The sequence below is a fragment of the Calonectris borealis genome, chromosome 17, assembly GCF_964195595.1.
Source record: "Calonectris borealis chromosome 17, bCalBor7.hap1.2, whole genome shotgun sequence".
Classification (NCBI taxonomy): Eukaryota; Metazoa; Chordata; class Aves; order Procellariiformes; family Procellariidae; genus Calonectris; species Calonectris borealis.
Genome location: NC_134328.1, coordinates 17,133,097 through 17,159,252, shown reverse-complemented (window position 1 = coordinate 17,159,252; position 26,156 = coordinate 17,133,097). Strand labels below are relative to the sequence as shown.

General features: G+C 57.3%; 2 protein-coding genes and 2 long non-coding RNA genes across 8 annotated transcripts; 2 read left to right on the top strand and 2 right to left on the bottom strand.

Moving 5' to 3' along the window:
* Positions 1–1,341: 1,341 nt before the first annotated feature.
* Positions 1,342–5,239, bottom strand: LOC142089851 (uncharacterized). Its single transcript, XR_012676325.1, has 2 exons — positions 5,143–5,239; positions 1,342–1,495 (listed from the first exon to the last, which is right to left on the bottom strand). It is a non-coding gene; the product is annotated as an uncharacterized LOC142089851 (long non-coding RNA).
* Positions 4,515–6,247, top strand: PDRG1 (p53 and DNA damage regulated 1). 2 transcript variants are annotated; one of them, XM_075166893.1, is made up of 5 exons: positions 4,515–4,680; positions 4,770–4,878; positions 5,000–5,074; positions 5,431–5,511; positions 5,838–6,247. In XM_075166893.1, exons 1-5 carry the CDS (start codon positions 4,597–4,599, stop codon positions 5,918–5,920), a joined length of 432 nt encoding a protein of 143 aa, XP_075022994.1. In that variant the 5' UTR covers positions 4,515–4,596; the 3' UTR covers positions 5,921–6,247. The 2 variants fall into 2 exon arrangements, with proteins under 2 accessions (XP_075022994.1, XP_075022995.1); XM_075166894.1 differs by having other exon boundaries at positions 4,518–4,680; positions 4,803–4,878.
* Positions 6,248–11,767: 5,520 nt separating this feature from the next.
* On the bottom strand, positions 11,768–16,462 carry LOC142089853 (uncharacterized). Of its 4 annotated transcripts, none has more exons than XR_012676327.1 (5): positions 16,316–16,462; positions 15,415–15,593; positions 14,420–14,739; positions 13,429–13,488; positions 11,768–12,018 (listed from the first exon to the last, which is right to left on the bottom strand). It is a non-coding gene; the product is annotated as an uncharacterized LOC142089853 (long non-coding RNA). The 4 variants fall into 4 exon arrangements; XR_012676328.1 differs by having other exon boundaries at positions 14,452–14,739; XR_012676326.1 differs by having other exon boundaries at positions 14,469–14,739.
* Positions 16,463–17,430: 968 nt separating this feature from the next.
* DUSP15 (dual specificity phosphatase 15) lies at positions 17,431–25,551 on the top strand. The gene is made up of 7 exons (XM_075166892.1): positions 17,431–17,971; positions 19,666–19,699; positions 22,435–22,517; positions 22,958–23,007; positions 23,692–23,766; positions 24,238–24,409; positions 24,582–25,551. Exons 1-7 carry the CDS (start codon positions 17,951–17,953, stop codon positions 24,792–24,794), a joined length of 648 nt encoding a protein of 215 aa, XP_075022993.1. The 5' UTR covers positions 17,431–17,950; the 3' UTR covers positions 24,795–25,551.
* Positions 25,552–26,156: the final 605 nt, after the last annotated feature.

Genomic DNA, 26,156 nt, shown 5'->3' with positions numbered 1-26,156 from the left:
CCGGCGGAACCCCCCAGGGCAGCGGCCGTGCTGTCCGGCCACCCCCCACCCAGCTCGTCAGGGACCGGAGCTCCCTGAGCAGCTGCTGGGCGGCCTTGGGTCCCCCCGGCCCCGAGCCTCAGCCCTCAGCCCGGGCAAGACCCCTGCTCGTGGGCCTGGCCACGGAGCGGGCCGGGGTGGTGTGAGACCCTCCCGTGCCACCAGGCTCCTGCCCGAGGGAGTGCCAGCAGGGACCCGCTGGGCTGGACCTGAGCCCTGCTTGGGAGGGAGGGTCCCAGCCCTGGGGAAGTCCCTGAGGAGCCGCACAAGCAGGTGAAGTGCCAAGGTCTCCGGGTGGACCTGGCGCACTGGGGTTTGGGTGCACGTGTGCCCAGATGCTGCCCCGCTCCTCGGCTCTGCCCCACCATCTCTCCTCCTTTTGTTGCCCATCAGAGTTCGGATGCAGCGTGTCTGGCAGAGCCAGGCTGCCCCGGGCCGGCCGACGTGCGAGGGGCTGGTACCGCCGTGGGACACGTGCTCGTACGAGGAGCAGCACTGTGCCAGCATCCCCGGCACTGCTGGGAGGGAAAGGGCTTTTTGCTCCTTTGCGGCGTGTCTCCAGGGAGGGTGATCGCACGCAGGCGGCTGCCTCATGAAGGCAGCTTCAGCCCCCAGCCCGGCCCAGAGGGACGCTTGCTGCATTTCAGCCCCCAAGGCTCAGCCCCTGTGTCTGCCTGCGGCTGGAGCATGGTCCATGGTGAGCACGCCACAGCACACAGCGAGGGAGAGCGTGTTTTATCCCAGGAAACACGGCCAACTTCCAAACTCCACCTCGCAGAGCAGCGCAAACCCAGGGTGAGTGTGGGTGCCTGGTGCACAAAACCGAGGGAGCAAGCTGTGTTACTCAGCACAAGGGAGCAGAGTCAGGCCCTCGGCGAGGCTCTCGGTGCTGCATGTGTTAGCATGGGTAATGCGACTTAAATACCTAACCTTGAGATGCTCCTGACAGATCCCCTCGACAAATGCCTGCCTGGGGGAGGGGACGCTCCCAGCATCCCAGAGCCCGAAGAAAGGAGCCTTTCATCTGCCGCCGATCAGGGCCAGGCCCCCTTCGGAGGACGGGCTCTGCTGGCCAGAGCCCCCGCCGACGCCTGGCCAGCCCCAGCCCTGTTTGGGCTCGGTCCCTGGGGAGCCCCTGTCCTGGCTGGGCAATGGTGCAGAGCCGGTGCTGCCGCGATGGTGGGCACGGCACCAGGGAAAGGGGACCTGGAAACCAGGGAGAGAGGGACCCACCTTCCTTCACAGACTCTGAAACACCCCCTCCGAAACAGCAGTTAAACATCCACAGCCTGAGAACATGGGAACCATGGTTTGAAGTCTGATTTATCTTAACAACAGGCCCCAGCAGCCACAGAAAAAAATGAGAGAGGAAAAAACCTATAAACATCCCCGAAGTCTTCCCGTGCAGCTGTCAGCAGGCGGGCAGGGAGCGTTTCTAGCTGCATACATAAAAGTGCTGCAAGGAAGAAAAAGGAACATGCTGAAACCAAATACTGCTCTTTCCACAACAAAACACACAGCAAAGCAAAGCAGCCCTTGGCAGCGGGCGGGCGGCCGGGCCCCCTGACTGCCCAGTTCCCAGGGGGACACATAAATGTGCAATTGGTCCAAACGGGCCTCCGGTCCCCGGGCTGACTCCGGCTTCCAGGCAAATGGCCTGTCCCCAGTGCTGGCTCCAGGAGGAGAAATCCGTGATGATTTGCAGCTGGCTCAGAGCTTGGCTGGGGAGAGGCCAGCGGAGCGCAGCAGCAGCCACCGCTTGCTGCCCTACAAATGTTTTCCAGGTGCCCGTGGCTTTGTGATCCCTCCTGCTGCAGCAGACTCAGCTGCAGCTTCCCGCATGCCTGTGCCAGGCTGGGTCCCCCTTCCCGGGGAGAGCGGCCCCTGCCCCTCTACGCAGCCCAACGTCCCCGGCAAAACCCTGCCTTTGTTGCACTGTGTGTCACTGGCAACTCCAGACGGTCACTGTGCTTCCCTCCGCTGCTGCCAGGACACGGGCAGCCCATCCCCATCCCAATCCCCATCCCATCCCTGTCCCCATCTCCATCCCCATCCCCATCCCTGTCCCCAGCCCCAGCCCCATCTCCATCCCGATCCCCATCCCTGCCGCACAGGCTTTGAAAGCGCTCCCTCCCCCTCGCCTCGCTGGCCAGCGCGCGGGCTGCTGGTGGAGGCGGTGGGAGGTTTCCAGCCCGCTGAAGGGGACGGTCACCATCCAGCCAGGCCACGCTTCCCAAGCACCACCTCCAGCTCCGAGCTCTGCAGCCAAGCCCCAGTCTCAAGAGGCCGTGTCCGTGTGTGTGCGCAGGACAGACAGATGGGGCTTTCACTGCCCACAGAGCTTTTTGTCACTGGTCTGAAAAACGTGTCCAGCTCTAGTTCGGGTCCCAGCACTCGTCATGAGACTCGGGCGCTCTTCTCTTCTGACCCCATCAAAGCAACAAGGATCAAATGCTGCCTTCATGCCCGGCGGAAAGCGGAAGCCAATCACTCCACAGTGGATGCAGGAGAAAAGCAGACCCACGTCCTGCATCCTGCGTCCCGTGTCCCCTCCCTTGTCCTGCACCCCCCTCTGCAGCCGACCCCGGTGCCCGTGTCCCACCCCGAGATGGTGGATGGGAAGCAGCTGGCCCCCAATCTAGTCTGTAGATCTCCAGCCAGCCGCCCCCTCCAAAAAAGGAGCATTTTCCAGCGCTGGCATCCAGCCCCAATCCCGCTGCCTCTTTTGGTTATATCAGGAAAAAATCCAACTCGAGTGTGAATCACTCCCAGCCCGGCCAGGATGCTGTGCACAAGTGCTCGCTGCCACCGCTCCCCTGGAAGCCGCCTTGTGTCAGCACATGCTGCCGCGGTCGAGGAGCTCTCCCCAGTTAACTGTAACAAATGACTTTATGGGATTAGGGCCAGTAATCTGCCGATCTGGGTAATCTCCCTTTAGGGATTATTCGCCCACGGAAGTGTGGTGACCACTGGCCAGCCGCCACCTTGCTCCCTCCATCCCTGTCCGCTGTGGTCCCCGTGTGGCCACCCCCGTCTCCGGCAGCCCAGAGGTGCCACAGCGCCGGGGGTCACCGCGCAGCCTTCGGGGAGCTTCTCACGAAGATGAGTCCCGTGAAGGGCACGAGCCAACGGGCCAGGTCCCCCCCGCCGCTGATGCTTCTCCTCTCCCCCACCCCACGCTCGGTGCCTCGGGAATGTCACCGGCGCTCCCTCCTGTAAAAGCACCGATCCAAGACAGACTGGAGGTCCCTCCACCATCAAGCAACGGTGTCACCGTCATCACGGGACACTGAGCGGCATTGCCAGGGAGCAGTAACGGTGCGGCCAGCTCTGCGGAGCCCAGCAGCACCGGCCGGAGGTTATGACCAGGGAGCAGCCCTGGCTGAGCACTGCCGTGCTGAAGGTCAGTCAACGCTTTCTGGGCAATTTGAGAGTGCAGAACCCCAGGCAAGCGTGTAGCGCATCGTTACCAGTAAGCAACAGGAGCGGGACCAGCACCCGCGCGGCGCCTGGGTTCAGGGGAAGCAGGGCTGGCGGCTCTGAGCCGGGAACCGGGCAGTTTCACCAGGGAGGAGCAGCGCTGCTTCGGGGCTCTGCCCAGAGCAGGGACACCGGACACGAAAACCCGCATCCCCTGTCACCCACCAGCCCCGGGTGGGCTGCCGGGGCCCCTCTCCCCCCACAGAGCTCACACGGCGAGGGTCTGCCAGTCCTTGCCATCAGTGCTGGGTCTCCCTGCATCTCCAACACCCCATTTCTCCGTCTCCTCTTGCTCGCAGGCTGGGTGGGGTGGAAAGAAGGGGATAAAAGCCATTTTGAGGGGCGATATTTCCCCCTTCCCGCAGGCAGGGTCATTCAGGGCAGAAGACTGATGCGGTGCCCTGGCAGAGCCTCGTGGCTGCTCCGAGCTTCCCTGGGGCTGGTCCCTGCCCGGCGCAGACTGGGGTCACCGGGGCTGGCCGAGGCCGAGCCGAGCCGCCGGGACCGCAGCCGGCTCCCCTCCCCGGGGACGGCAGACCCTCGCCGCTGAGCTCTGGACGAGCCACCCAGCTGCACGAAATGAGATGTGAGCTCCTCACCGCGTCTGGGGAGGAAGAGGGGCCAGCAAGGCAACCTGAGCTAAGGAGCCCTGCCGCCGGCACCCTGCTAGAAAGCAGCGAGGAGGAGCAGGCAGAAGCGCGGGGCTGGCAGGGGAGGGGGAGAGGGGACGGGCTGTGACAAGGCATAAATAATTCACACGCGTGGGGACCCGCGGGGAGGGGGGGGCTGTCAGCCCAGGGTCCCTCCCGGCTGCGGGGAGCGGGGCTGCGGGTCGGGGCTGGCTGCTGGGCCGGGAGCCCCCCCGCAACGGGGTGACCGCAGTCCCGTGGGTTTTCCCCACCCTCGCGTGGGCCCGCGGCCCGTGGAGCGCCCCGGGGGCGGCCGCGAGGGGGCGCGCTCCGACCCGGCTCCTCCCGCCGCGGAACCCGCCTGCGAGGCCGCGGCTGCCGCCCGGCGGGGAGCGGCGGCGGACCCGGAGCGGAGCCGTGGCGGACCAGGAGCGGACGCGGCAGCGCCATGGCGCGGGACCCGGCCTTCGTGCTGCGCTACCTGGCCGAGGTGGAGGAGCTGGCCGAGGACGTGCTGGCGGCGCGGCAGCAGGTACGGCCCGGCCCGGCCTCGCCGCCGGCCGCCCCCCCTCCGCCCCCGGTAGCCCCGGCGGGCCTCCCCCCCACCTTCGCCGCCGGTAGCCCCGAGCCCCGGCTGCCTCTCTCCCGCTGCAGATCGTGGATCTGGACGTGAAGCGGAACCGGAACCGCGAGGCCCTGCGGGCGCTGCAGAAGGACCCGGAGCCCGACGGTGAGGCCCGGGCGCGGCCGGCTGCCTCCGCCGTGAGCCCCGCTGCCCGAGGAACGGCTGCGTGTCCCGGGAGAGGAGCTTCCCTGACAGCGCCGCGTCCTCTTCCTCCTCTCCCCCCCAGGCAAGGCCATGGTCTGCTTCGGGAACATGTTCGTCGAGCTCCCAAAAGCACAGACCAAGGAGATGCTGCAGAAGGGTAAGGCAGGCTGCCCGAAAGCCTCTGCCCGCCTGTGGCCTCACTGATGAGGTTTTAGAAAAACAAACCGGGTTCTGTCCAGCGCTGCCCTTCGAAGTGCCCAGAACCTCCCGCAGCAGTCACAGGCAGCTTCTGGCCGTCGCCATCGCTCGGCTGTCCCGGGCAGGCCCTGGAAGCACGTTTGGGCACGAAGCGACCTGGGGCTCAGCCCCGAGGGCAGGGTGGGACCCCGAGGCAGCTGGGGAAGAGCCTTCTCCTGCCCCCCGGGCCTGGGCTTCCACGCCAAGCGTCCCGCGGGAGGTTTGGCTGCACCCCAGAGCCCGCAGTTCTCCTCACTCCTGTCCCACTTGTCTCAGACCAGGAACATCTGGATGAGGAGATAAACAACCTCCGGAAGGAGCTGCGCGTGAAGGTCAATCGCCTCTTCGAAGCTCAAGGTAAACGCCCCTGTTCTGGAACGTTCTCAGTATCTGGGAGCAGATGTCGCGTGTTGGGAGGGTCCAGAAACTCCTGAGCTCTGTGTGTTCCTGCAGCCGCTTTCCCACTGGCTTTGCAATTCCTTCCCGGCTCCAGCAGTATTGTATGGCTCCTGGTGCGGAGCCGTCACCCATCAGCACGCTAAACGGGCTCCCACATCACGCCAGGGTGACCCCGCATCAGCTTCCAGGGCTGTCCCTGCCCTCCCCGCAGCCCCTCTAGAGTTTCACGTGGACTGCTTCACTTATCTTGAGCAAAATCCTAATTTTTCTGTGTGTTCTTTCAGGTAAAGCTGAGCTGAAGGGGTTTAACCTGAACCCCATGACCGCTGAGGAAATGAAGCTAATCAATCGCATCCTGGAGGGCTGAGGCGGCCGTGCCATCGTCACGGCGCGTATTCGGGCTGTCACCGTGGAGCTCACACTGCAGCAGCCGCAGCCTTCGGGGTTTGCAGGAGGACATTGGCGTGCCCGGAGCCCGCCTCGGGTGAGGTCCCTGGCAGGCGCTGGGAAGCGTTTGGCTCCTCAGCTACGACGCTGCCGTTTGCTTCCCTGGATCACGAACCCTTCCTGCTCCTTGCTGCAGCCCAGGCAGCGGAGCGGCGCCGAGGCACGGGCTGGGACACAGCGCTGGGCAAACGCCCGTGGCCGGGGTGGAAGTGGGATTATTAAAATCAGAGCAGCGGGGCATTCCTAACTCCGTGTGTCTGTGTTCCTTGTTGGGTTTTTATGCAAGCGCTTCTGGAGTTTGGCTTCAGAGCTGGTTCATTGTTGTGTCGGGAACAGGAGTAGGAAGAATTGGGAATCCACAGCGTGCCTAAAGCACAGAAGAGGAGTTGTGCACGCTTCTGGTATTAAAACAAAGCAAAGCTATACATCTGAAGCACGTCGGGAATCTCTTTAAAGATGTGTAGGGAGGGACGGGGGAGGCAGCATCCTTTTAGTCTTGCTGGGAAAACATGTTCTACTGTTCAGTTGGAAGGCAAGAGACCACAGAAAGGAGGCCTTCAAAATTAGAGGAAAGGATAAAATGTATATAAAATGTATGCATATTTTAAAAAAGCAGCCTGAAGAGGGCTGAGTGGGAATAGTCACTGAGCCTGTCTTGTAGTAAAAGGACTATTGATTTAACCAGTAATGGTTTCTTCAAAGGTTTTAACATTTATTGTCTGCTACACTACCCTCCTTAGTCTGAACTTGCTACCCCAGCACAACTTGGTTAAGACCATAAGAAGATTTAAAAAGAATTAATTATAATTAGTAATGGACTACAGTGAGTTTGATTTTTTTCTGTGTACAGGAAAGTGTCTGGGTCCTGCCAAGCCCTTTATTTTTTGAACTTCTGTAAAGATATTTCTGGATAGAATTTTAAAACTTTAAACCCAGCCGTTGTCCTTGTTTCTCTGGCTGTCATCCATTCTGTCAAACCTTGCACGCCTAACGCAGAGCTAGGCCCGATCCCTCGCTCTCGTCCCTTCCGCACGGCCGTGTGGAACTAAACACAGCAGCACCCTTTTCCTGGCTCCCGACCGCCTTCCAGCCTAACAGGGCAGAGGTGCCTCCTCCAGGCAGCCCGGCACTGCCTCGTCCGGTTCCACACGCTCTTCAGATTATAGAGAGTTCCAAAAATACCCTGTTTCAGACTCCTTAAAACTGAGGTGTGATTTTGTTAAATCTAAAAAGCCAACTACCACTGCTTGATCTAAGTTTTAAAATTCTGTAGCTAACACCGTGAACCCCAAATGTTCAACTGCATGAAGCGAGGCTGTCCACTTCAGGCTTAAGTTTCAGATACACAGATTAAAAATAATATCGACTTAATACCTGAACTGTCTTGCCTGTAGCTTTTTCAGAAAATTGCATCTCTTCTGGAAGCGAGCGGCAGTACACCATCCCTGTGTTGGAGCCACGCTCTTACACAACCTGTGTAGTACAGCTAGTCAACGTCCCCGTAACATGTGATGGCGAGGTTATTTTTACAGTATCATGGCAACAGGTTTTCTGCTCTGACATGTTTCCATAGTAGTAGCAGTAGGAGGATCAGGTGCCTGCCTTCCCTAAAAGCTTTGTTTTGCTGTGCAGAATGTGTTTCGCCCCTTTATTTTCTTACACGGTACAGAACTACGCTGTGCGAGTGCAGATGGACAGCCGAGAAGCCAGCATCCCTTGTGTCAGCCATTATGAAATACCTTGTTCGAGCTTGTTGCAGCTTCCGAGCTGGGAAACCTCCAGAAGCAGGGAGGCCAGCATCTTGTGCTGGGCCAGCAGTGTCCAGGGAGAAGTGGGAACTGCCACTGCACATTAGGAGGAAGAGAGAGCGAACTTCATCCGTGGTGATCTCTCCCGTCCCAAGCTCGGGATCAGCATTACTGAACAGCTGCTTCAGTTGTTTCTTCCCGTCATTGTAGCAGCCTGCAATGCAAACATTAACAGGGGAGTGACACACCACCTTACTCTTCCTTCCTCTAGAGGTGAGGTAATGTCCCACTTTCAGGTGAAGCTGTGCTCGTGTTTTGTTAGTTAGAAACTACAGCCAGAGATGACTGTGGGCACACTGAGTTGAGAACCTATGATACACGCTATCCTCTCTTCAGAATCCCAAGTACTACTTCCCAACAGTAAAATACACAACTAGCTTCAGGAAAGGGCCTGAAGTCACCATAGTGACTGTAGAGCGGATTTTGCAGCAAGGCTGGCATATGAAGAACTCTGCTGTGACTTAAAGCTTGGAAAGCAGGACAAAAGTGTTCCCACTACATTTACGTGCTTGTTTTCAACAGTGCTCCTGCAGCCTGGTTGCTTACATCCACTTTTGGAAAGCATTTGCTCCTTTTGGTCTCTTAATCCCGTAAAAACCCACAAGCCCGTTCTTGTTCTTCTATTCTCGAGTGAAAGGTGTGTGCTCTGCTCTTGCTGATGTGCAGACAGCTCAGGGACGTGAGCAGGGCACCCTGCCAGCGCTGGATGAGTACGCACCTAAATGTGTGTTTGCCACGACGTTCTCATTCACCAGAGTACCCAGGCTTCCCCGCTGCTGACAGGCCGTCGTTCCGTATCAGGTCAAAGCCTCCAACACGCTTCTTCCCTACAACATCAAATACACGTACTGAAGTACCTGAGCAATGACAATTATCTGTCTGCGCACAGGAATAAACTCCCAGACAATCAGAGACAAAGCTGAACAGCTGAAAGCAGTGGACATCTTTCTACTATTAATATCTGAGGGTAGCACAGTTGTAAAGTCAATCACAAAATGCTGCAAGACAAGCTGCTTGGAACAGAGCGCTCCAGAAGTGGTAAGCGTGGGAGGCACAATGCAGAAGAGCCTCTGAAGAGAGCTCTTGTGCAAGTCCCAGCTCCGACACAGACTCCGTTCCCTTCGCAGCCCTGTGCTGCTTTGTTTTCCCACTCTGAAGTGGCAGCATGCTTGCTTACTTTGTTCTGTTTCTGGAAATTCATCGTTTAGTTGCTATAAAGGTTAGAGTATTATGATCAGTTGCCAGGACATGGAACCAGACCACCCATTCCAAACATTTTAATAAAAACCCTTAGAAGGTAATAAACATCTTTGCCTGCCCTCCCTGTCCACAACATGAAGTGTGTCTTCGAGTAGACGACACTTGAGTTCACAGTCTTCCTGGCTCCTGGCAGTGAGGGAGGGTGAAGCATTCACCTCCAGAAGCCAGCTGAGGAAATACAACAGTAACTTAGGGAGAAACAGGCAGTTTTGCCAATGGCTCATCTAAGAGAAATGCCTGTCCACAAAATCATTACCCTGCTAGCAGGCAGGAGTAAGTGTGAAGCAATAGGAAATCCAACCCTAAATCTCTTTCCCATGCGGCGAGCCAAAGAACATTCTGAGCTTATTGCAAAGTTTCTATTCCTGTTCTCGATGGTACTAAAGAAAAAAATCCCTCTAGCTTCCAGAAAGCCATACAAGTGAAAACCAAAGTCTAGCTGAAGCAGTAAAAGCTGAGGAGAATTCACAGAATGAGCATTAACCCTTTTTTAGTGGTGGAATGTGGATGTCTCCTGGGAAGAGTTTCCTAGCACAGCACAATGTTCAAATAGCTCTCCTACGAGAGCCCAGCAGCGGTATCTGAGCGCTGTGACGACATCGAGGACTTTCATTCCGATTCATTTGTTTCCTGACCAACTGCAGTTACTCCAGCTCTTTACGTGCAGGCTGCCTAAACAGCAGTTTGGTTTGAGGCTACGAACAGAGTAAATTGTGCAAATTAGAGCTATCTAGGACCACAGCTGTGCTGCATTTATTTGCTCATTTGAAATAAAGCTGTCCCCAGTGGCACCATGTGAAATATTGGACGGATGCTGACAGGACACAAGGCTGTAACAGGTATACCAGCTACCATGTCTTGTTAGAGGGAAGAGTTAAAAAAAATAAATCAGAGAAGATGTTTGGTAGGAGAGCACTGTCAACATCAATCATATCTAGGGGAAATTTCCTTACCTATGGTACTGCTTGCACTTTATATGATTAAGGCTGAAAGAATAATAATCCTATTTGCATGTCATTTCTGAAGTACTATTTGCTGTTTCTGTTTTTCTCAACTCCTGTAATGACAAGTCAGTTGCGGTCTCGGGTTCCTGCTGTTGCAATACTTGGGTTGCGTACGAAGCAGATAAAATTCTGAGAATTTCAGCTGAACTTTAATGATATGTATTTTTCACTTAGCCAGTGAGAAAAACTGTATTTAAAAAAAAAAATCTAGGGTCAAAATATGTTTTAAAGGGTTTTTTTTGTGGTTTTGTTTTAAATACCCTCAACTCCTGTGGAGTCCTTTTCTCCACAATTAGCAGGAGGGACCTCTTTCAGTTGGGGTCTGCCTTTTAGCCAGTGTAGCACAGACACGGGTTATGTTTAGTGCTGGCAGCTAAATGGCACCGGCTGAGGTTTATCAATGCTGATGGGACACTGCTGTAATATACATAAGCAAGAGAAAAGATGATGGTAACCTTCCACCTCTGGCAAGTGCTGTGATACTTGTGATACGCTGATAACATATTAGGGGAACATATTCCAGAAATAGCCCAATTGGCAGGGTTTCACAACACAGTGCTAGAGATCCTACAGACAAAGTTACAGGGTGCTGCACCCAGCTAATAAACCCTGATACTCTGAGCAAAAGCAGCTGTATCCTTCCAGATGGCAGCTCCCTTCACGTAAAACAGTTCAAACCTCTCTACACTTCACTTGCAGTTTTTTCCAGACTGGCTCACTCTCAGCCAGCCTGCAAGCACCTACCTACAAGATACAGAAGCATCACGACATCCCTGTCCCAGGGGAAGCAGCTGGCCTGATGCTATAACCCCTTGTATGTTTATTAACACCCTTACTCTTTCAGATCCCGAGGGATCAGGATGTCACAGCCATAGAGCTCAAAGCAGTGTTTGTCACTGATAATCACCTTCTGAGCACTCTGGAGGCTGTGGATGAAAGCGTTGTCCATATCCACACAGAACTTCCGCCGACCCTGCCCCACGCTTGGCAGTCAAGAGCTGTCCAAGCTGCTGAATCACCCCCTTGCAGCCCTGAGACATCCAAACACAACCATACTAAGCTGTTCCAAACATATGACCTCACATTTAGTCCAGATTTTTTTTTCAATCATCACCCTATAGTCTCCACAGCCCAGCAAGAACTCAGTAAAAAACCAGAGACCAGAAGGTAGGGGCCACCAGCCCCACAATGCAATTAAACGCTTCAGGCTTGACTACTGTACAGCTATAGGAAAAAAGTCCCCAGGTCTCCATCAGAAGTTCCCTAACAGCAATCAACATCTTCTCTTCTACCAGGGTACTGCAAAGACCCTCCTTTCCATACAGACAAGAGAGATCTATAGAAGGGAGCAGCCCATAAAATGGGAAATTCAACACCACCTCCCATTACTCCCAAACATTGACCCTCATCTCGGATTCATGAGGAATCTGACATCCCATTTAAAGTTTTTTTTCCTCCCTCTCTCTTTCTCTCAGCTGCCACCTCTTGAGAGAGGAAGCTTAACAGTGACAGCTGTGTGCAGCAATGTCAGCCTTGGTGTACCGCTGAGGTCTCAGAAGCGAAGGGCTAAGCTACAAGATATCTACATCTCAGAAGAGCGCTAACCAGAACGTTATTAGCTTTAAAGTCAAAAAGATCAGCCTTATAGATGCACAGACAGCGGCAAAGCAACATTAAAGCAGAGTGCTCGCCCAGCCTCTCTCCTAAAGCTGCTATCAATGAAATCACATTTATGGGTATCAGGAGAGAAGGCAGCACCGTTAAGTGGCTGCAGCACACGTCCACGGCACGGCAGCTGGCAGGATGAGGTCAGCTTGCCTGCATCTGCCAAAGAGCCCCAGTGGCAGGCAGCGGGGGAATAGTCTGCAGGCAGTGCGTATCCCTCACCTTCCCGGGATCATCATCAGGTGCAGCCTTTTGCACTGCCGCATCTGTGAGATGAACATCTGGAACGAAGTAGAGATAAGGATCAAAGACAAGCAGACTGAACAAGCAAATATGGAATTCTCACTCTAAACAGTCCCCACCTGCCCCAGTGCCAATTAATTATCTTCCCTGTCTGTAATCACAGGCTTCAGCCACCTGAGCTTCAGCCACCTAAGCTTAAATCCAATACTGCACGATGATATCTTACTAAAAATTGCAGGAAAAAATTAAAAATCAGAAGTAATCAAGAGTGGTATCTGGAAAATGAAAGAGTGACTGGCCTGAGCTAGTTCTGTGCCTCATGGCTGGCACGAAGCTTTTCATGTCAGCATGTCTCCAAACCTCAGCGCGCCTTCACCCAAGGCAGCTTGCTGCACCCTCACTCTGTAAAGGCTTTTGATCATTCAGAGCAAGCATGAACTCTGCTGAACTTTCACGGAGAAAAGTGATGGATTTTCCTGTCTCCTAAGCCATCAAATTGAGGTGGGATACCTTTTGGGAAGATGTGTTAATCAAATGAAAGCTATCAAACACAATCCAGTAGCAAGGGTGACATATAGGAAATCAAATAGTTCTCTCCCATGAATCACCCCGCCCTTACGTTCTGCGAAGCTGAGGAAGAAGAAAGGCTGCCAACATCAAGCACTAACAATAAAACCAGGACTGACATTTCAGCTTTGGTCCTAGCTGATTTGTCAAACTGACATTTCCAGTGATCTGGTGACACCAGTTTTCCAATGAAAAAAGACAGGGGAGAGACAGGAGAGAGACAGCGGCAGCGACAGGACAGCCGAATCCTGCAGGTATTTGCAGGAGTCAGAAGTGACAAAGTTCATCTGATGCATCTAATACCAAGCAGTAGAATTGTACATTCCTTTTCTTACCCTTCTTTATGGCACACACAGGCGTGGATACAGTGATCATCTCTGTTATTCAGAGTAAATCGTGTATTAGAAAAGCAAGCAAATCCACCTCTGTACAACCAGGCCTTCAGTGGGTTTACTGGAGGAAGACGAAAGGAGCAACTGGGCGTTAAGGCAAGGAAATCCATTTCTGGCATAATAATGGTGGTTTGCACTTACAGATGTCACTAGAACATAAACTCCCAAGTCAAACTTTCAACCTATGAAGTGCAGAGAAGTATATAATATAACCCAGTTGCTGATATTGCTACCTAAGATCAGAAGTTTGTATATAAACATGCACACAAAGTATAAGAAGTCAGATCCCAGCTAAAGTATCTGACAATTTGGGAAAAGCCACGGTAGGAAACTTTGTTGTTGACCTGGGGAACGGTGAAGGAGCATTACACAAGACAGGCACAGGAGAACAGAACAAGACACCGGCAGAAGGAGAGGATGAAATAAGATAAAAAAACCAAAATGCCTGTTGGGATGTTCCCCAAGGAGAAGACAGAGAGCCATTCTCACCTTCTTCAATCAACGATATCCTTCAGTTTTTGGAACAGGAAGATTCCTTCCCCTTGTGCCCTGCCAACATACAGATGGAAGAGCAGAGTTACTGGCTTTAACGTTAGCATTTCCCGCTCTTTCCCAGAATTTCAGTGTAGAAGCCCTGCGTAACCTGGTTCCTCAACTGTTGTACGCAAGCACATTTATCTAAGGTCATGGGGGCAGTGGGATCCAACAACAGCCCTCTAGTCAAAACGCCCAGATTCATAAGTGTTAGGAGGATTCCTGGAGGAAAGGGCAGAGCAGCAGCCAGCCTATGGGGAAGTTCCACAGCACCGAATAAACAAACTCTGTCACGTGCTTGCAGAAATAGAAGTAACGCAACATATGTTGTCGGGAATTTTGTTAAGTCACATTTTAAATTTGTGTACATTATAGAAGAACTTAATTAAACAGGAAAGCCATGAAAGACGTCAGAGAACTATGGCAAGCAAGAACAGAACAATCCTGAAGACAGCCTAGGCTGCACGATGTATTAAAAGTGGGTGACAAGTGGCCCAGATAAGCCACCCGAGAAGCACGGCTCCCCAGGGTACCTTCCCAAGGAGGCCCAGACTCCTCAGCCCCAGGACGTGGCACTGCGCACGTCCTGGCCCACTACTGCATGTGAGTGCGGGAGTAGGCAACCTGAGACGTTACAACACCGGGCTGCTCAAGAGCACAGACTGACGGAGTAACACAGAGTTTATTTTTACTTGTCTGTGAGTTTTGAGGTCAGCCACAAACTATTTCATTTAAGTTGTTGGTATAATCTCAGTAATCACAGGCTTTTCATATATCCTTGTTTACTGTGTTCTGGTTATTTACCATGTTAATTGAGGTTGTGGGCATAAAATCAGCTTAATATAAGGTTTTTTGTTGTCAATTAACACATTCCCCTTTGTAGAGTTAGATAATCACTAGTTGCTACCCTCCTGGCTGTAATTCACATGTTAGTTTGCATAATTACCTCCCATTCACTTCTCACAAGTGTGCCCTTACCCACGGGCTTGACTCACAGGGTAAGGCGAACCCTCCTGCCCCAGCCTCCTCGCCAGACCTGCTGCACCAAGCAAAGCGACTGCTCACTCGCAGGTCTCGCAGTATTTTTAATTATGCACCACAGCACAATACTCATGATGTTAAATGGCTTGAATCATCCGGCAGAAGCATGGCATTCCTCAGCATCACGTTGTATTGTCGTAATTTCTACAGGAAACACAATTTTTCCTTGGTCCCCAGGACACTGGCTGAAGTAGAAGTTGCTGCGTTCAGGACAGCTCCAGGTAGCTATAGGTTTGGGGGGATAAATGTGATTCAGAGCATGAGGCTACACTTCAGGTCTCTAACTGCAGAGCAGAGAGAAGCTAATGCCAGCCAACCAGCTCCAGGCTGCTCATGCAGTCTTCCATAACCTCTTCACATTCTCAGTCCGCTCAGTAAGTTGGCTGGACTTACACGGGCTGACATCCCAATGTAGTGGGACTTCCCTAAAACCAAACATGTTTTCATAGCTCCAGCTTTAGGGGCTGCCCTAGAATGCTGCTTAACCAGAAGCCCAGTTAGATAGCTGCCCAGCACACACACATGCTTTCTTGCACGCCTGCAGCTGAACTGAAAGATTTCAGAGCATGAATTTGCCCGTAACCCCACAGCGAGAACCCCTGGGAGCACAATCTGTTCCTCCACAAAAGAACTCTGCACTTTATAACTTCACCATAGAGTTAACTTTGGCTCTACAAATAAACTGACCTGTCTTTTGACTGCTGAAATAAATTGTTGCAAAAGAAGAAGTGTTTTGGTAGTACGTGTTGACCAGGAAACTGGCCAGGAGCACTGCTGCTCCTAGCCACCCTGCTGTGCCCAGTTCTTCCTGTGGATTTCCTGCACATTTTCCTCTCCCTCTGCAGAACGAAGGCATCCATTCATCTCTGTCTCACTTTCCTTGGGAGAGCACATACTTACTGGTTTCAGAATCCAAGCGATGCCAGGATTCTTGTGAAATTCTTCCACAAAGAAATAGTAGGCATTTTGAAGGTCTTTGGAATAAAGGCACATTTTGTTGCCTCAAGCTTTCCTGCTTCTCTTTCTAACTGCTTCCGAAACCTCTTCAGATTCTTCACTAAGCAGTTCTTCTGACTCAGCTGAGTAGAAAGAGAAATATAAGGTTCAGCACAACAAACGCTCCCACAGTCTGACTCACTTTAATTGCCCTTGAGAAGTTTCTGCTGACATCTGGGGATCAACTGCACCACATACTCTGAGGAGAAAAATAAATAAATATGGATACCATTGAGTGCTGCTTTTTCTTTGTGGAGGAGAAGGCTCGATTTCGATTTTCTGTATCTCTGCGTGAACGGGGGAAGCTAGAACAGAGCAGGTCTCACAATCCATGTTCTACCATCTCTCACCTAGCTTTCCTGAGCAGTCAGCACGCTCCTGCCCAGGACAGGCAGCGCTGACCCACAGCTGTAACCGCCTCCGCAGGCAGGCTTAGCCCCCAGGGCCGCGGCAGCCCAGCCCCACCGCTCCTGAACCGCCGCAGGTCACGGCCCCGTGTTACCCCCAGCCTCCATTCGTGCCAATGCTGGTGAGCGTGAAGGCTCAGAGCAGGGACGCATCCTGCGCAGCCGCCGTGCTGCAGTGGAAGCGACACCCCGGAGAGGACGGGGCAGGCCTCCCAGGCTGCAACTAAACCTGCCCACGGATACAAACGAGACTCCCCGAAACGCAGCCGTTTCGGAGGCCCTATCGCAATGCACCATCCTCAGGTGGTTTTAAGGCAAAAGCTCCTTTTGCTGGGCAGACGGGACACAGCGCATGGCCCGGGTGCAGGAGGCCCTGCTGGCGCTGGGCTCACCTGCACCTGCGCAGGGAGCGTCCGGGGTTTAACACGCTGCCTCGGGGATGTGCAAGAGCCGGGGACGCAGCGCCGGACGCCCCGCTCCGGGCCGTTATCCCCCTTCGGCTGCAGCCGCCACCTCCGCGCTCCCGTGCGGGCGGGCGGCCTGCCTGGGCCCGGGCCCGGGCCTGCGCCTGCCTGGGCCTGGGCCTGCCTGGGCCTGCGCCTGGGCCCGTCCCCGGGCCCGTCCCCATGGCAACCGCGCCGCTGCGCGGCAGGGGGCGTCCGCGGGACCGGAACCCCGGCCTGGCCCCTCCCGGCCTGATCCCACCCCCGGTGTGCCCCCCCCGCCCCGGGCCTGGCCCCCCAGCGGTGTGCCCCCCCCCGTACCCCCCCCGGGCCCGGGGGCCCCCGGGCCTGGCTCCCCCAGGCCTCAGACCGGTCACCTCAGACCTCCCCCTCCCTGGGCCTGCGTCCCCATCGTGTCCCGGTCACCTCAGCACCCCCAGTCCCCTCGGTCCCACCCTGTGGGCTCCCGCCCCCCCGCACCCCGTGTCCCCCCATCCCCTCTGATCCCACCCTGTGTCCCCAGGTCTCCTACCCCGTGCCCCCGCCCCCGTGCCCCCAAGTCCCCGGACCCCTGGCTCTGGCTCTGTCGCCGTCCCGCTGCCGGGCAGGGACGGGGACCAGCACTTCCCCCGCCCCAGTGGGCCCAGCCAGGTGCGCACGGCCGCTGGGGGCGGTGGCAGAGGGGGGCAGCGAACAGGTCTAAAACCCAGCCCAGGACGCTGCTCCGTGGGACAGCGGGGGGCTGGGGGTGACAGGCAGCGGGTGAGCCCTCACCCGCCGGACCCCTGTGCTTGGCTGACGGCACCCACCGGCGCTGCCCCACCCGGCTGCCCTGCAAAGCCCCCGGGAGCCCCGCGCAGACCCCCCAGGGCAGGGCAGGGACGCTGCGCAACCTGCCCGCAGCGTGGTGCAGGTGGGCACCGCTGCCTGCCCGCGGGCGGCCCTGAGCTGTGCGGGGCCGGGGTCTCGCACACCCTGCGGCGGGCGCAGGCAGAGGTGGGCTTGGCGCAGGCAGGGGAGGTCATGGCGCAGGCAGGGGCAGGCATGGCGCAGGCAGGGGAGGTCATGGTGCAGGCAGGGGCAGGCATGGCGCAGGCAGGGGAGGTTATGCCGCCGGGTGCTTCGCCGCGTGGCCGCACAGACCTTCCTTGATGGAGCGGGACAAAGGTTTTGTTCTTCTCCCAACACTGCAGCCTTGTGCGGCCGCGGCGGGCAGCGGCGACAGGCAGCAGCCAGCGCGGCCCCCGCGCTCCCACGCCACGGCGCAGAGGGGGAGTTTCTCCTCCTTTGTCTGCTCCCGGCGAGAGCAGCAGCCGGTGCACGGCAGTGCCGGAGCAGTCCCGGAAAGGCCTCGGCAGGAGCGGTGGAGGACGGCAGCCGAGGTACCCCCTGCCCCGGCTCGGCCTCGCCGGGAACGAGCCCGCCCGCCACGGGCAGCGATCCCGCGGGAGCCAAGCTCTTCATGACGGAAACCCGACCAGGGAGCGTCCGGAGCGGGGACGGCGGCCGCGCCTGGGGACGGGGAGGACGGCAGCATCGGGGACAAGGACACCCTCGCCCCGTCCCCCGCCGCGGTGCCCGCTGCCGGCCATGGGAAACGGCATGAGCCAGGTAACGGGGAGCACTGGGGCGGCTGCTCTGCAGGGCCGGCCATGCTGGGGCAGCTTGTCCCGGCGCTGGAGGTGGGAGAGACTTGCCTGGCGGCTCGCTCTGCCGTTTCACCTGCCGGCACCGGATCCGGCACAGGCTCGGCTGTCAGGCAGCTTGTTTACCTGCCGGCAGAGCGAAATTGGAGGAGAAGCAGGCAGGGACGCTGCGCCAGCCCGCAGCTGTAGCTCGTCCCGACAGCCGCGCGGAGGGTGCGGAGGGCAGGGGTGACAGTGAGCCCCTCCAAGGGAGGGGGGAGCCTTTTCCAACTCCTTTAAAACCAAGGCACCAGCTCCCGAGCACACACAGGGAGCCCTGTGCGACCCCGAACCCGGTGGTCCTGCACCCCCTGCTCAGCGGGGCCGGACTGGGCGTGGGGCTCAGCATCACTGGGCGGAGGGACGGGTGCTATTTTATGATCGTTTGAGCTTCCCCTTGTCACAGGTGAACAGAGACACCTTCTTCCCGCAAGAATCTCCAGCTCCTAAGCTTTAAACACCCCTCCCCAGCCCCATAACCGCTCATTACCTGGGGAAGTGCCCAGTGCTGCAGACGGAGCTGTACTGCTCCATTTTCTCCAGCGAGTAGACAGGAGACACGTTCCTGGGGACAGGAACATGCCGTTATTCGTGGCTGCCCTTGGGAGCTGCCCTTGCTAACTGACGCTCTCCTACCAGCTCATTTCAGTGCTGCAGCTGCAAGTTAAAGGCGCCCTGTCCATAGAAAATTGATCTAAAATCTTAGGAATCATAAAAAAATCCCTCTTTAAGCTGTTTGACCAAAAGAAACATTTCCAAACGCGGGCAGTGGGATAAGTGCGAGCCCATCCGTGCTGGTAGAAATCACTTCTGCTTGCCCAGGTCCTGGGTGCCAGACATTGCAGCAGGGAGAAGCTGGAGGGGAACCTGCTGGAGACGGGGGTGAACAGCCTGGGGAGCCCCCATGTCCAGGCTGGGAGAAAGGGAAAATATAAAATAGCTCCTGCTAAGAGGGGATGCGAGGTATCCTGCTTCTGCAGCTGCAGTGCAATTAATAGAGGCATTGTCAAGTAATTGTCTTTTCATCATGAAAAGTGGAATTTCACAAGGAAGATAAGATGAAGACATGCTGTCCAGAGCAATCTGTTTCTGGGCTGTTAGAAACGGGCTCTTTGCAGTGCAGTGAGGGGGGCAGAGCTTGGGGCTGGGGGGGGACAACTGCATCCCCCCAGGCTCCTCCATGCCTGGTGCTTCCCCGTCCCTCAAGCAGCAGGACTTCTGCAGACCACGGGTAGAGTCCAAAGCTGTACGGAGGCGTATGCAGCTTGCTGAGCTCAGATAAAAAGCCCCAATAAAGAATTTATTGATAATAAGCAAGACGAGCAATAAAAAGCCGTGGCCAACTTCCAGCACCCGCGAGGGTGCAGCGCCGCACGGTTACACAGGTTGGGGTGCCAGGGCTGCATCCAGCCCCATGTGCTGGATGCCAGAGCAGTGGCAGCCCCAGGAGCGCCCATGGTCAGCTGCACCGGCACCGCTCCTGCCCCAGGGCTGGTGACGGTCACATTAATGATAGAGCTTTCCGACTGAGGTCGCTGCTTCCCGTAGCAGGTCCTGGCATGGTGGGTACCACGGCACGAGGTCGCTGCTCACGCTGCCACTTCTCCTTGTGTCCCACAGATCCTCCCCGGCCTCTACCTTGGGAACTTCATCGGTAAGCGGAGCCCCGCCGCCGCAGAGACGTCCTCCAGCTGGGGAGCTGGGCTTGCCCCGGCCCACGGTTTGGTGCCACGAGGGAGCTCCCTGGCATGTGCCCTCGCAGTGCCTTCTGCCAGTGCTGCTTTGGGGTGGGCTGTGTCAGGGGGTCAGCAACGGGCACTCGGCTTCTCCAGGGCTTGTCCAGCCGCAGCGGGAAGGCTTGGGGGCTCTCCTGGCGTGTGAGCACATGATGCCTCATTTTCTAGCTGGTGGATGAGAGCTGCTCTCCAGCCCGTCCTGCTCCCCATCATCCCAGTTTGCTTGAGCCCAGCTCAGGACACCCCTTGGCTGGCAGAGCCCCTTCCCCTGCCTCCCCTGCCTGTCCCCAGCTGCCCCTGGGGAGGGGGGAGCACGGGCCCGAGCAGATGCATGTGCTGAGCCTTCCAGCTGGGTAGCATGGACAGAGACGGCGAAGAGGGGCTAACTGAGGCTGCATCCTCCTATGCCAAGGTTTCCTCAGCTGCAGTGAGCCGTTTTCCTGTGCGAACCTCACACACCACGGTGCAAACCCTGCAGCACGCTTGCTTGCACCATGTTCACGCCTCCCTGCTGCAAACACTGCCCGATGCCCTGCCAGCGCCCACCACATGCACTGCTCTGCTGCTTGGTTTGTGTTGGCAGCAGAGAGAGCGGAGGCACCAGGGGGAAACGCAAGGCAGAAACCCTCTACCTTCACTTTGGTTTCCTTATTTAACGGCTGCCCTGAGCTCTCAGGACACACGGGGGGAAGGGGCTGAGAGGGGCCGTGGCCTCACCAGGAAGGGTCCCAGCAGCCTGTCCCTGAGGTGACACTGTCGGCTGGGACTGGGAAGCCCTTGCAGCCATCCCACTTCCCCTGCGCGAGGCAGCGAGCTGGGCAGGCTGGGAAGGGAGGGGGGCACGCAGGGCTGCACAGGGCAAGCTGGGCTTTGCTTTCAAAACCCCCAAGTCCTGTGGGGGTTCACCCGCCGCGGTGGGCTGTGCCACGTGCCTAGCTGCTGTGGACCCCATGCCAGGAGCAGAGGGGCTGATGGTGCTGCACCAGCGCGAGGGAGCGGGACCAGAGCTGCTCGGGGTGATGCAGTCCAGTTTTACAGCTGTAGGAGATGCAGGAGTGGGCTGACAACCCTCAGGAGGGAATTTCTCCCAGAGGCAGTCACCCCTTCTCACACCAACTCACTATTTTAAGGGGTTTTCATTGTCAGGGGACAATTCATGACCAAGTACTGGCATCTGCCATGACAAACCAGCATTTATTAGTGCTCCTGCCTCCCTAACGCCTCTTTTGGCAGCTTGATTCCTGCTGTAAGTGCTGAGAAGGTTTAAAACCACTGGTGTGAATTGCTAAGAAAATGTCATTGGAGCCTGAGCAGCAGCCCAGGCCAGGGCAGCCCTGTGCTCCCTGCACCCCATGGAGCGCCTTGGGGTGGACTGGGGAGGGCTGCCGCTTGTTGGGAGCAGAAGGGCAAGGGCACCCGGCTCCCAGGTTCATCACAGGAGTTCCTGCGAGTAACCACCGACATGGGGTCTGGGCCTGATGCCACCCAAGCATTGCTCTACTGAGCAATCCAGGGTGACGACAGAGATTTCGGGCCTGCTACGTTAAGCTCTGACTGCTCACAGAGACATTTTCTCCAACTGAAAGCTTTTCCAGCAACTGTAAGCCTTGATGCCGGTGTCACTAACTGCCCTCACCCGAGGCGGGTGGGGAGGTAGCGGGTGCTGTGCGAGTCCCCACGAGGGTCCCCACCTCCCTCCCCACACACACACGGCACGGCTCACCCGCGCAGCGTCTCTCTCGAGACTCACTCCTATTAAAATTCACATCATGCTGTTAGCACATCGTGGTCTGGATTCCCCAGCCAAGGTTTTACACCACGTGAACGTTTAGAAACCCATGGAGACCAGTAAGAAAATGTTAGTCCTCCTCCCTGGCAGCTCGTGCAGCATCCGCTGGTCGTGGCACGAAAGGGAGACGGCTATGAAGTTGCTCAGCCAGCAAGACGAGCATGCTCCCCTCCCAGCGTGACAGCCGCTGTGCTGGACCAGTGACCAGGATCACAGCCAGGGATGCTGAAGCATTAGCGAGAAGCAGGTCATTGCCCCAGACAGCTGAGGATACCCAATTTCTGCGCATGCGGCTGCAGAGAGGGTACACACAGAGTGCTGCAAGTCGCTGTTCAGGTGTTTTCCGCAGATCCCTCAAGTGCTAAAGAGGAGCTCAGGCAGAGTGAGCCAAACGCAGGGTTGATGGGAATTGCTCCACTTCCATAGTTCACAAGATAAAGCAGATCCCTCAGGCTGCAGCAAGCCCCATTGCTACGTGCATGTTTGCACAGGGGAGGTGCAGGCAGAGCGTGCGTCTCCTCCCCAAGCTGGGGACACATACGGGCAGGTGGGAAGCTGCCTGCTTGCAAAGGAGAGAGTTTTTCCATGCAGGTGTGAATGCTCACCCCAGCATGAGCAGCAAGGTCAAGTGCCTTCACAGGGAGGAGGTCTCTGCTTTGGTATCACGGGGTTTGTGTTCCAGATTTCCAGGGTGCGTTTGCATATTTGCCCGTGCATGCGCCGCTGCATGCACGGGGTGTGATGCAGCCAATCCTCTGGAGCAAGGCTTTGCGTGCTGTCTGTCTGCAGGAGCACGGCAGATGCGCTTGTGGGAAGAGAAGGATAAGAAACGAATACATACTAATATCTAGTTTTATCCTTTAGATGCCAAAGACCTGGAGCAGCTAAACCGGAACAAGATCACCCACATCGTTTCGATCCATGAATCTCCCCAGCCCTTGCTGCAGGTAGGGTCCCGCGCCCGACACCACCGTGTAGATCTCTGCAGCTCCTTCCATGCTGCAGCATCTTCCTTCCCCCTCTGAGCATCCCACAGCACGTACGCCTCTCCCTGGTCCCGGAGGAGCTGGGCAGCCCCCGCCGGCATGGGAAACTGGCCATCTTGTGACTATAACCTGGCCTTGAACACTAACAGGAAACTATTTCCAGCTCTCCAGTCTCATCTTGTTTCCCACCCCCTCCCACGAGCCCCATGTCCCCCACTGCCCTCCCCTTGCCAAGGGAGAGAGTGGCCCTGTCCCCACGCAGACGGATGCTGTGTTGGGGGAGCGAAGCCCCGCAGACAGCACTGGGGCAAGGAGCAAAGGCGCTGCCAGAGTGGCTGCAAGCATGCATGACACCCTGACCACAGCGCCTGAGTTTCTCCTCTTCCTTTTGTGTCTTCCAGGACATCACCTACCTCCGCATCCCCTTGCCCGACACCCCCGAGGCCAATATGTGAGTACCCCAGGGAGGCCGGGCTGGCTCGGGGCATGCGGGAGGGCTGGGGTCTGCAGGGCGATCAGGGTGAGGGCTCACAGCACCCCAAGCCCTTGAGGTGCTGCCTCCAGCTCCTCAAGCGCAGCGACCCGCAGGCTGGAGGCACGATGCCCCGCTGCCGGGGACCACCTCTAGACCCTGACAGCATCCCAGCTCAGTAAGTGCTGGGGAGCGGGTCCCGGCCCTGGGGCGAGGCGAGGGGCAGCCCCTCTGCAGCACCGATGGAGAGGAGCAGCGAGCATCTCCCCGGGAGGTGCCTGGAGCGGGTAGAGCGGGTGAAGGGTGCGGGGCCGGCCGAGGGCACTGGTGTGGCTGGAGGCGTGAGCAGCCAAGCTCCCGCTGCCCCAGCCCAAGTCACACGAGTCCCAGGGCAGCCGGTCAGCCCCACACGTCCCCAGCACCGCTGCACAGCAGCACCCGCTCCCGTCCCCAGCACAGCATGAGCTGGCCCATGCACCTTCCCTTGGGAAACAACGGCACTGAGCTGCTCAGGTCTCAGCAGCTGGTGGCAGTGCCTGGAAAGCAACGGGTAGTTTATGTTAGTGCTTCATCCTCAAACATGCCAGGCTGCTCTGCCTGCAGCCCAAAAATCCTGTTCCACCCCTGAAGTCCTTATTCTATCTGGTTTATTTTTCCTGCTAGCAAGAGGCACTTCAAAGAATGCATCAGTTTTATCCACCAGTGTCGCCTGCACGGAGGGAACTGCCTCGTCCACTGGTAACGCTTCTTTCCCCCTACCTGATGCCATGTCCCCCCAGCACAGTAGAGAAGATCCAGCCCCCAGCCCCCCGCTTTGGCTGCAGACCCCTGATCAAAGCCAGCCTGTGCCAGAGGGCTCCGTGCCCATGGATCCACCCAGGATCCACCCTTGGCTGCGGCTTGTGACTCAAACCCAGCGGGATCCAGGCAGCCCGGGAGATGGGGCAGCTTTTTGCTGCAGCTGAGCAAGTGGGAAGAGCGGGGTTTGGGGCAGGCAGCCAGGCAGCGGCCGCTGCTCTCACTTCCCCGGGGAGGAGCGGGTATTTATAGGCGCTGATGGAGAGGACCTTGGAAGGACTCAGGCCTCCCGGAGAGCAAGTTCTCGGAGAAGAGGAACCGAAATAGCTGAAGCACAGGGGTGGAAGAAGGGGCAAGTGTGGGGTCAGGGTGTGCCGCCAACAGCAGCCCTTCTGCCCTTTCCCTTGCCAGCCTTGCTGGCATCTCCCGCAGTACCACCGTGGTCGTCGCCTATGTCATGGCCGTCACGGAGCTGAGCTGCCAGGAGGTGCTGGAGGCCGTCCGAACCGTCCGGCCTGTCGCCAACCCCAACCCCGGCTTCAGGCAGCAGCTGGCTGAGTTCGGCGGCGGCGCAGCCCGCAAGGTGGGACCAGCCTCTGCCACCCGTGCTCTGCTCCGCAGCTGAGGCTGCCCACGGGTCTCAGAGCAAGGACAAGTCCCCAGGGGACCAGCTTGCTTCCCCGCTCCCCTTGCTGGCAGGCTTGGGCTTGCCCTTGGAAACAGGCACCTTAGTTTGCTTCTCCCTCCTTCCCCAGGTCCGCAGGCACCTGAAGCAGAGGTATGGGACATCCCCTTTCAATGACGAGGAAGAAATAAAGGCCTTGCTGCCAGCGGGGAGAGGAGGACCATCCAGGACGGAGGGAGCTCTGCAAGGACTGATCCCAAGAGCCAGAGACATCAGGAGCACGACCCCCTTCCTACTGCGGGTGAAGAGGACGTTCTCCTGCATCCCGGCTTGTCTGAAGTGACCCCAGCCGAGGGAGAGCAGAGAGAGTCACCCATCAGCCTGGGAGAGACGAAGGAGCCGCAGCACAGCGGGCCGGGGGAGCACTGTGCAGGGGAGCCGCGCCAAGCCCAGCTCCTTCCTCTCTTCTGGGGTGTGAGCGTGCCATCCTCTGTCCTGGCTCTCAGCTGTCGGGGAGGGATTCGCGTGCACTGCCGGGCTCTGCAGCGCTCGGTGGGCTCAGCCGCTTCGCATCCGACGTATTGGGGATGCCTGGTGAAAGGCGCAGGTCTCTGCCCCCAGGTCACCGCGGGCTCCTGCTTGAGGCAGAGCGACAGAGGGGGTCTCTCCTGCCGCAGGGCCAGCACCCAGGTGATGCCGGCAGCAGCCTTAGCACTTGGGTACCTGCTGCACGGGCCTCGGGGTGCACAGGGTGCCGGAGAGCCGGCGCTCCCCTCGGAGTGATTTTCCCACCAGCAGCACAAGTTCCCAGAGCCGAGGCAGCTGCGGAGCAGGGACACACGGGTGCATTAGCAGGTAATGCCACTGCACTGGCTCCCAGGCAAGGGTCCAGCTCCAGCCCAGCCAAGCACAAGCCCTGAGCGAGCACTGTAGCTTTAGGAGTCCATTGCACCCCATTCCCACCCACCCCAGGGCACAATCTTTAAAAGGTGGGAACTAAGCATTTAACCTGGCCAGACCTCACTAAAGCAGAGCCTTAAGCCATTTTGCTTAAAGACTTTCCATGTCCCCCCAGTAATAAACACCTATTCTCCACGGTCTGCCTGGGGCGCAGTCTGACTCCCCTGCGACGGCCGGATGAGAAGGGGGACGCTGAGGAGGAAGGTCCCGGCGTGGGGCAGGTCTGGAGGCTGCTGCTGGCCGCTCTGCAGCCCAGGGAGGAGTGGGGAAGGAGCGGGCTGGGGACACCGGCACGCCTGGACAGGAGACCACCCTGCTGCCTTGCAGGGAGGTTACAAGAGAGGCCAGAAACCCGGGTGCCGCGGCAGGGCGCTCTGTGGGGACAGGGTCTGCTCCAGGAGAGGTCGGGCACTCACGTGGAGCCTGTTTCACTGCATTCTCTCCACTCACGGGGTCCAGGAGCCTGCTGGGAGCCTGGCACCAGCTGAGCAGCACAAGCCACAGCTCCTCCCCAGACCTGCCCTATTTATACCTTTCCCGGGCAGAGTCCCAGGTGGGGAAGATGCTGGGGAGGCCCAGCTGGGTCATCAGCATCTCCCCTGCTGGAGCCAGAGCGTGTTTCTGGGGTTCCCCTCGTCCCTGCCACCCCTTGCCCACGAGGGAGGGTGTCCCCCAGGAGCCAGACAGAGATAGGGACAGGGACAGGTGCCTGCAGGGAGGTTTCCAGCTCTGCGTGTGACGCTCA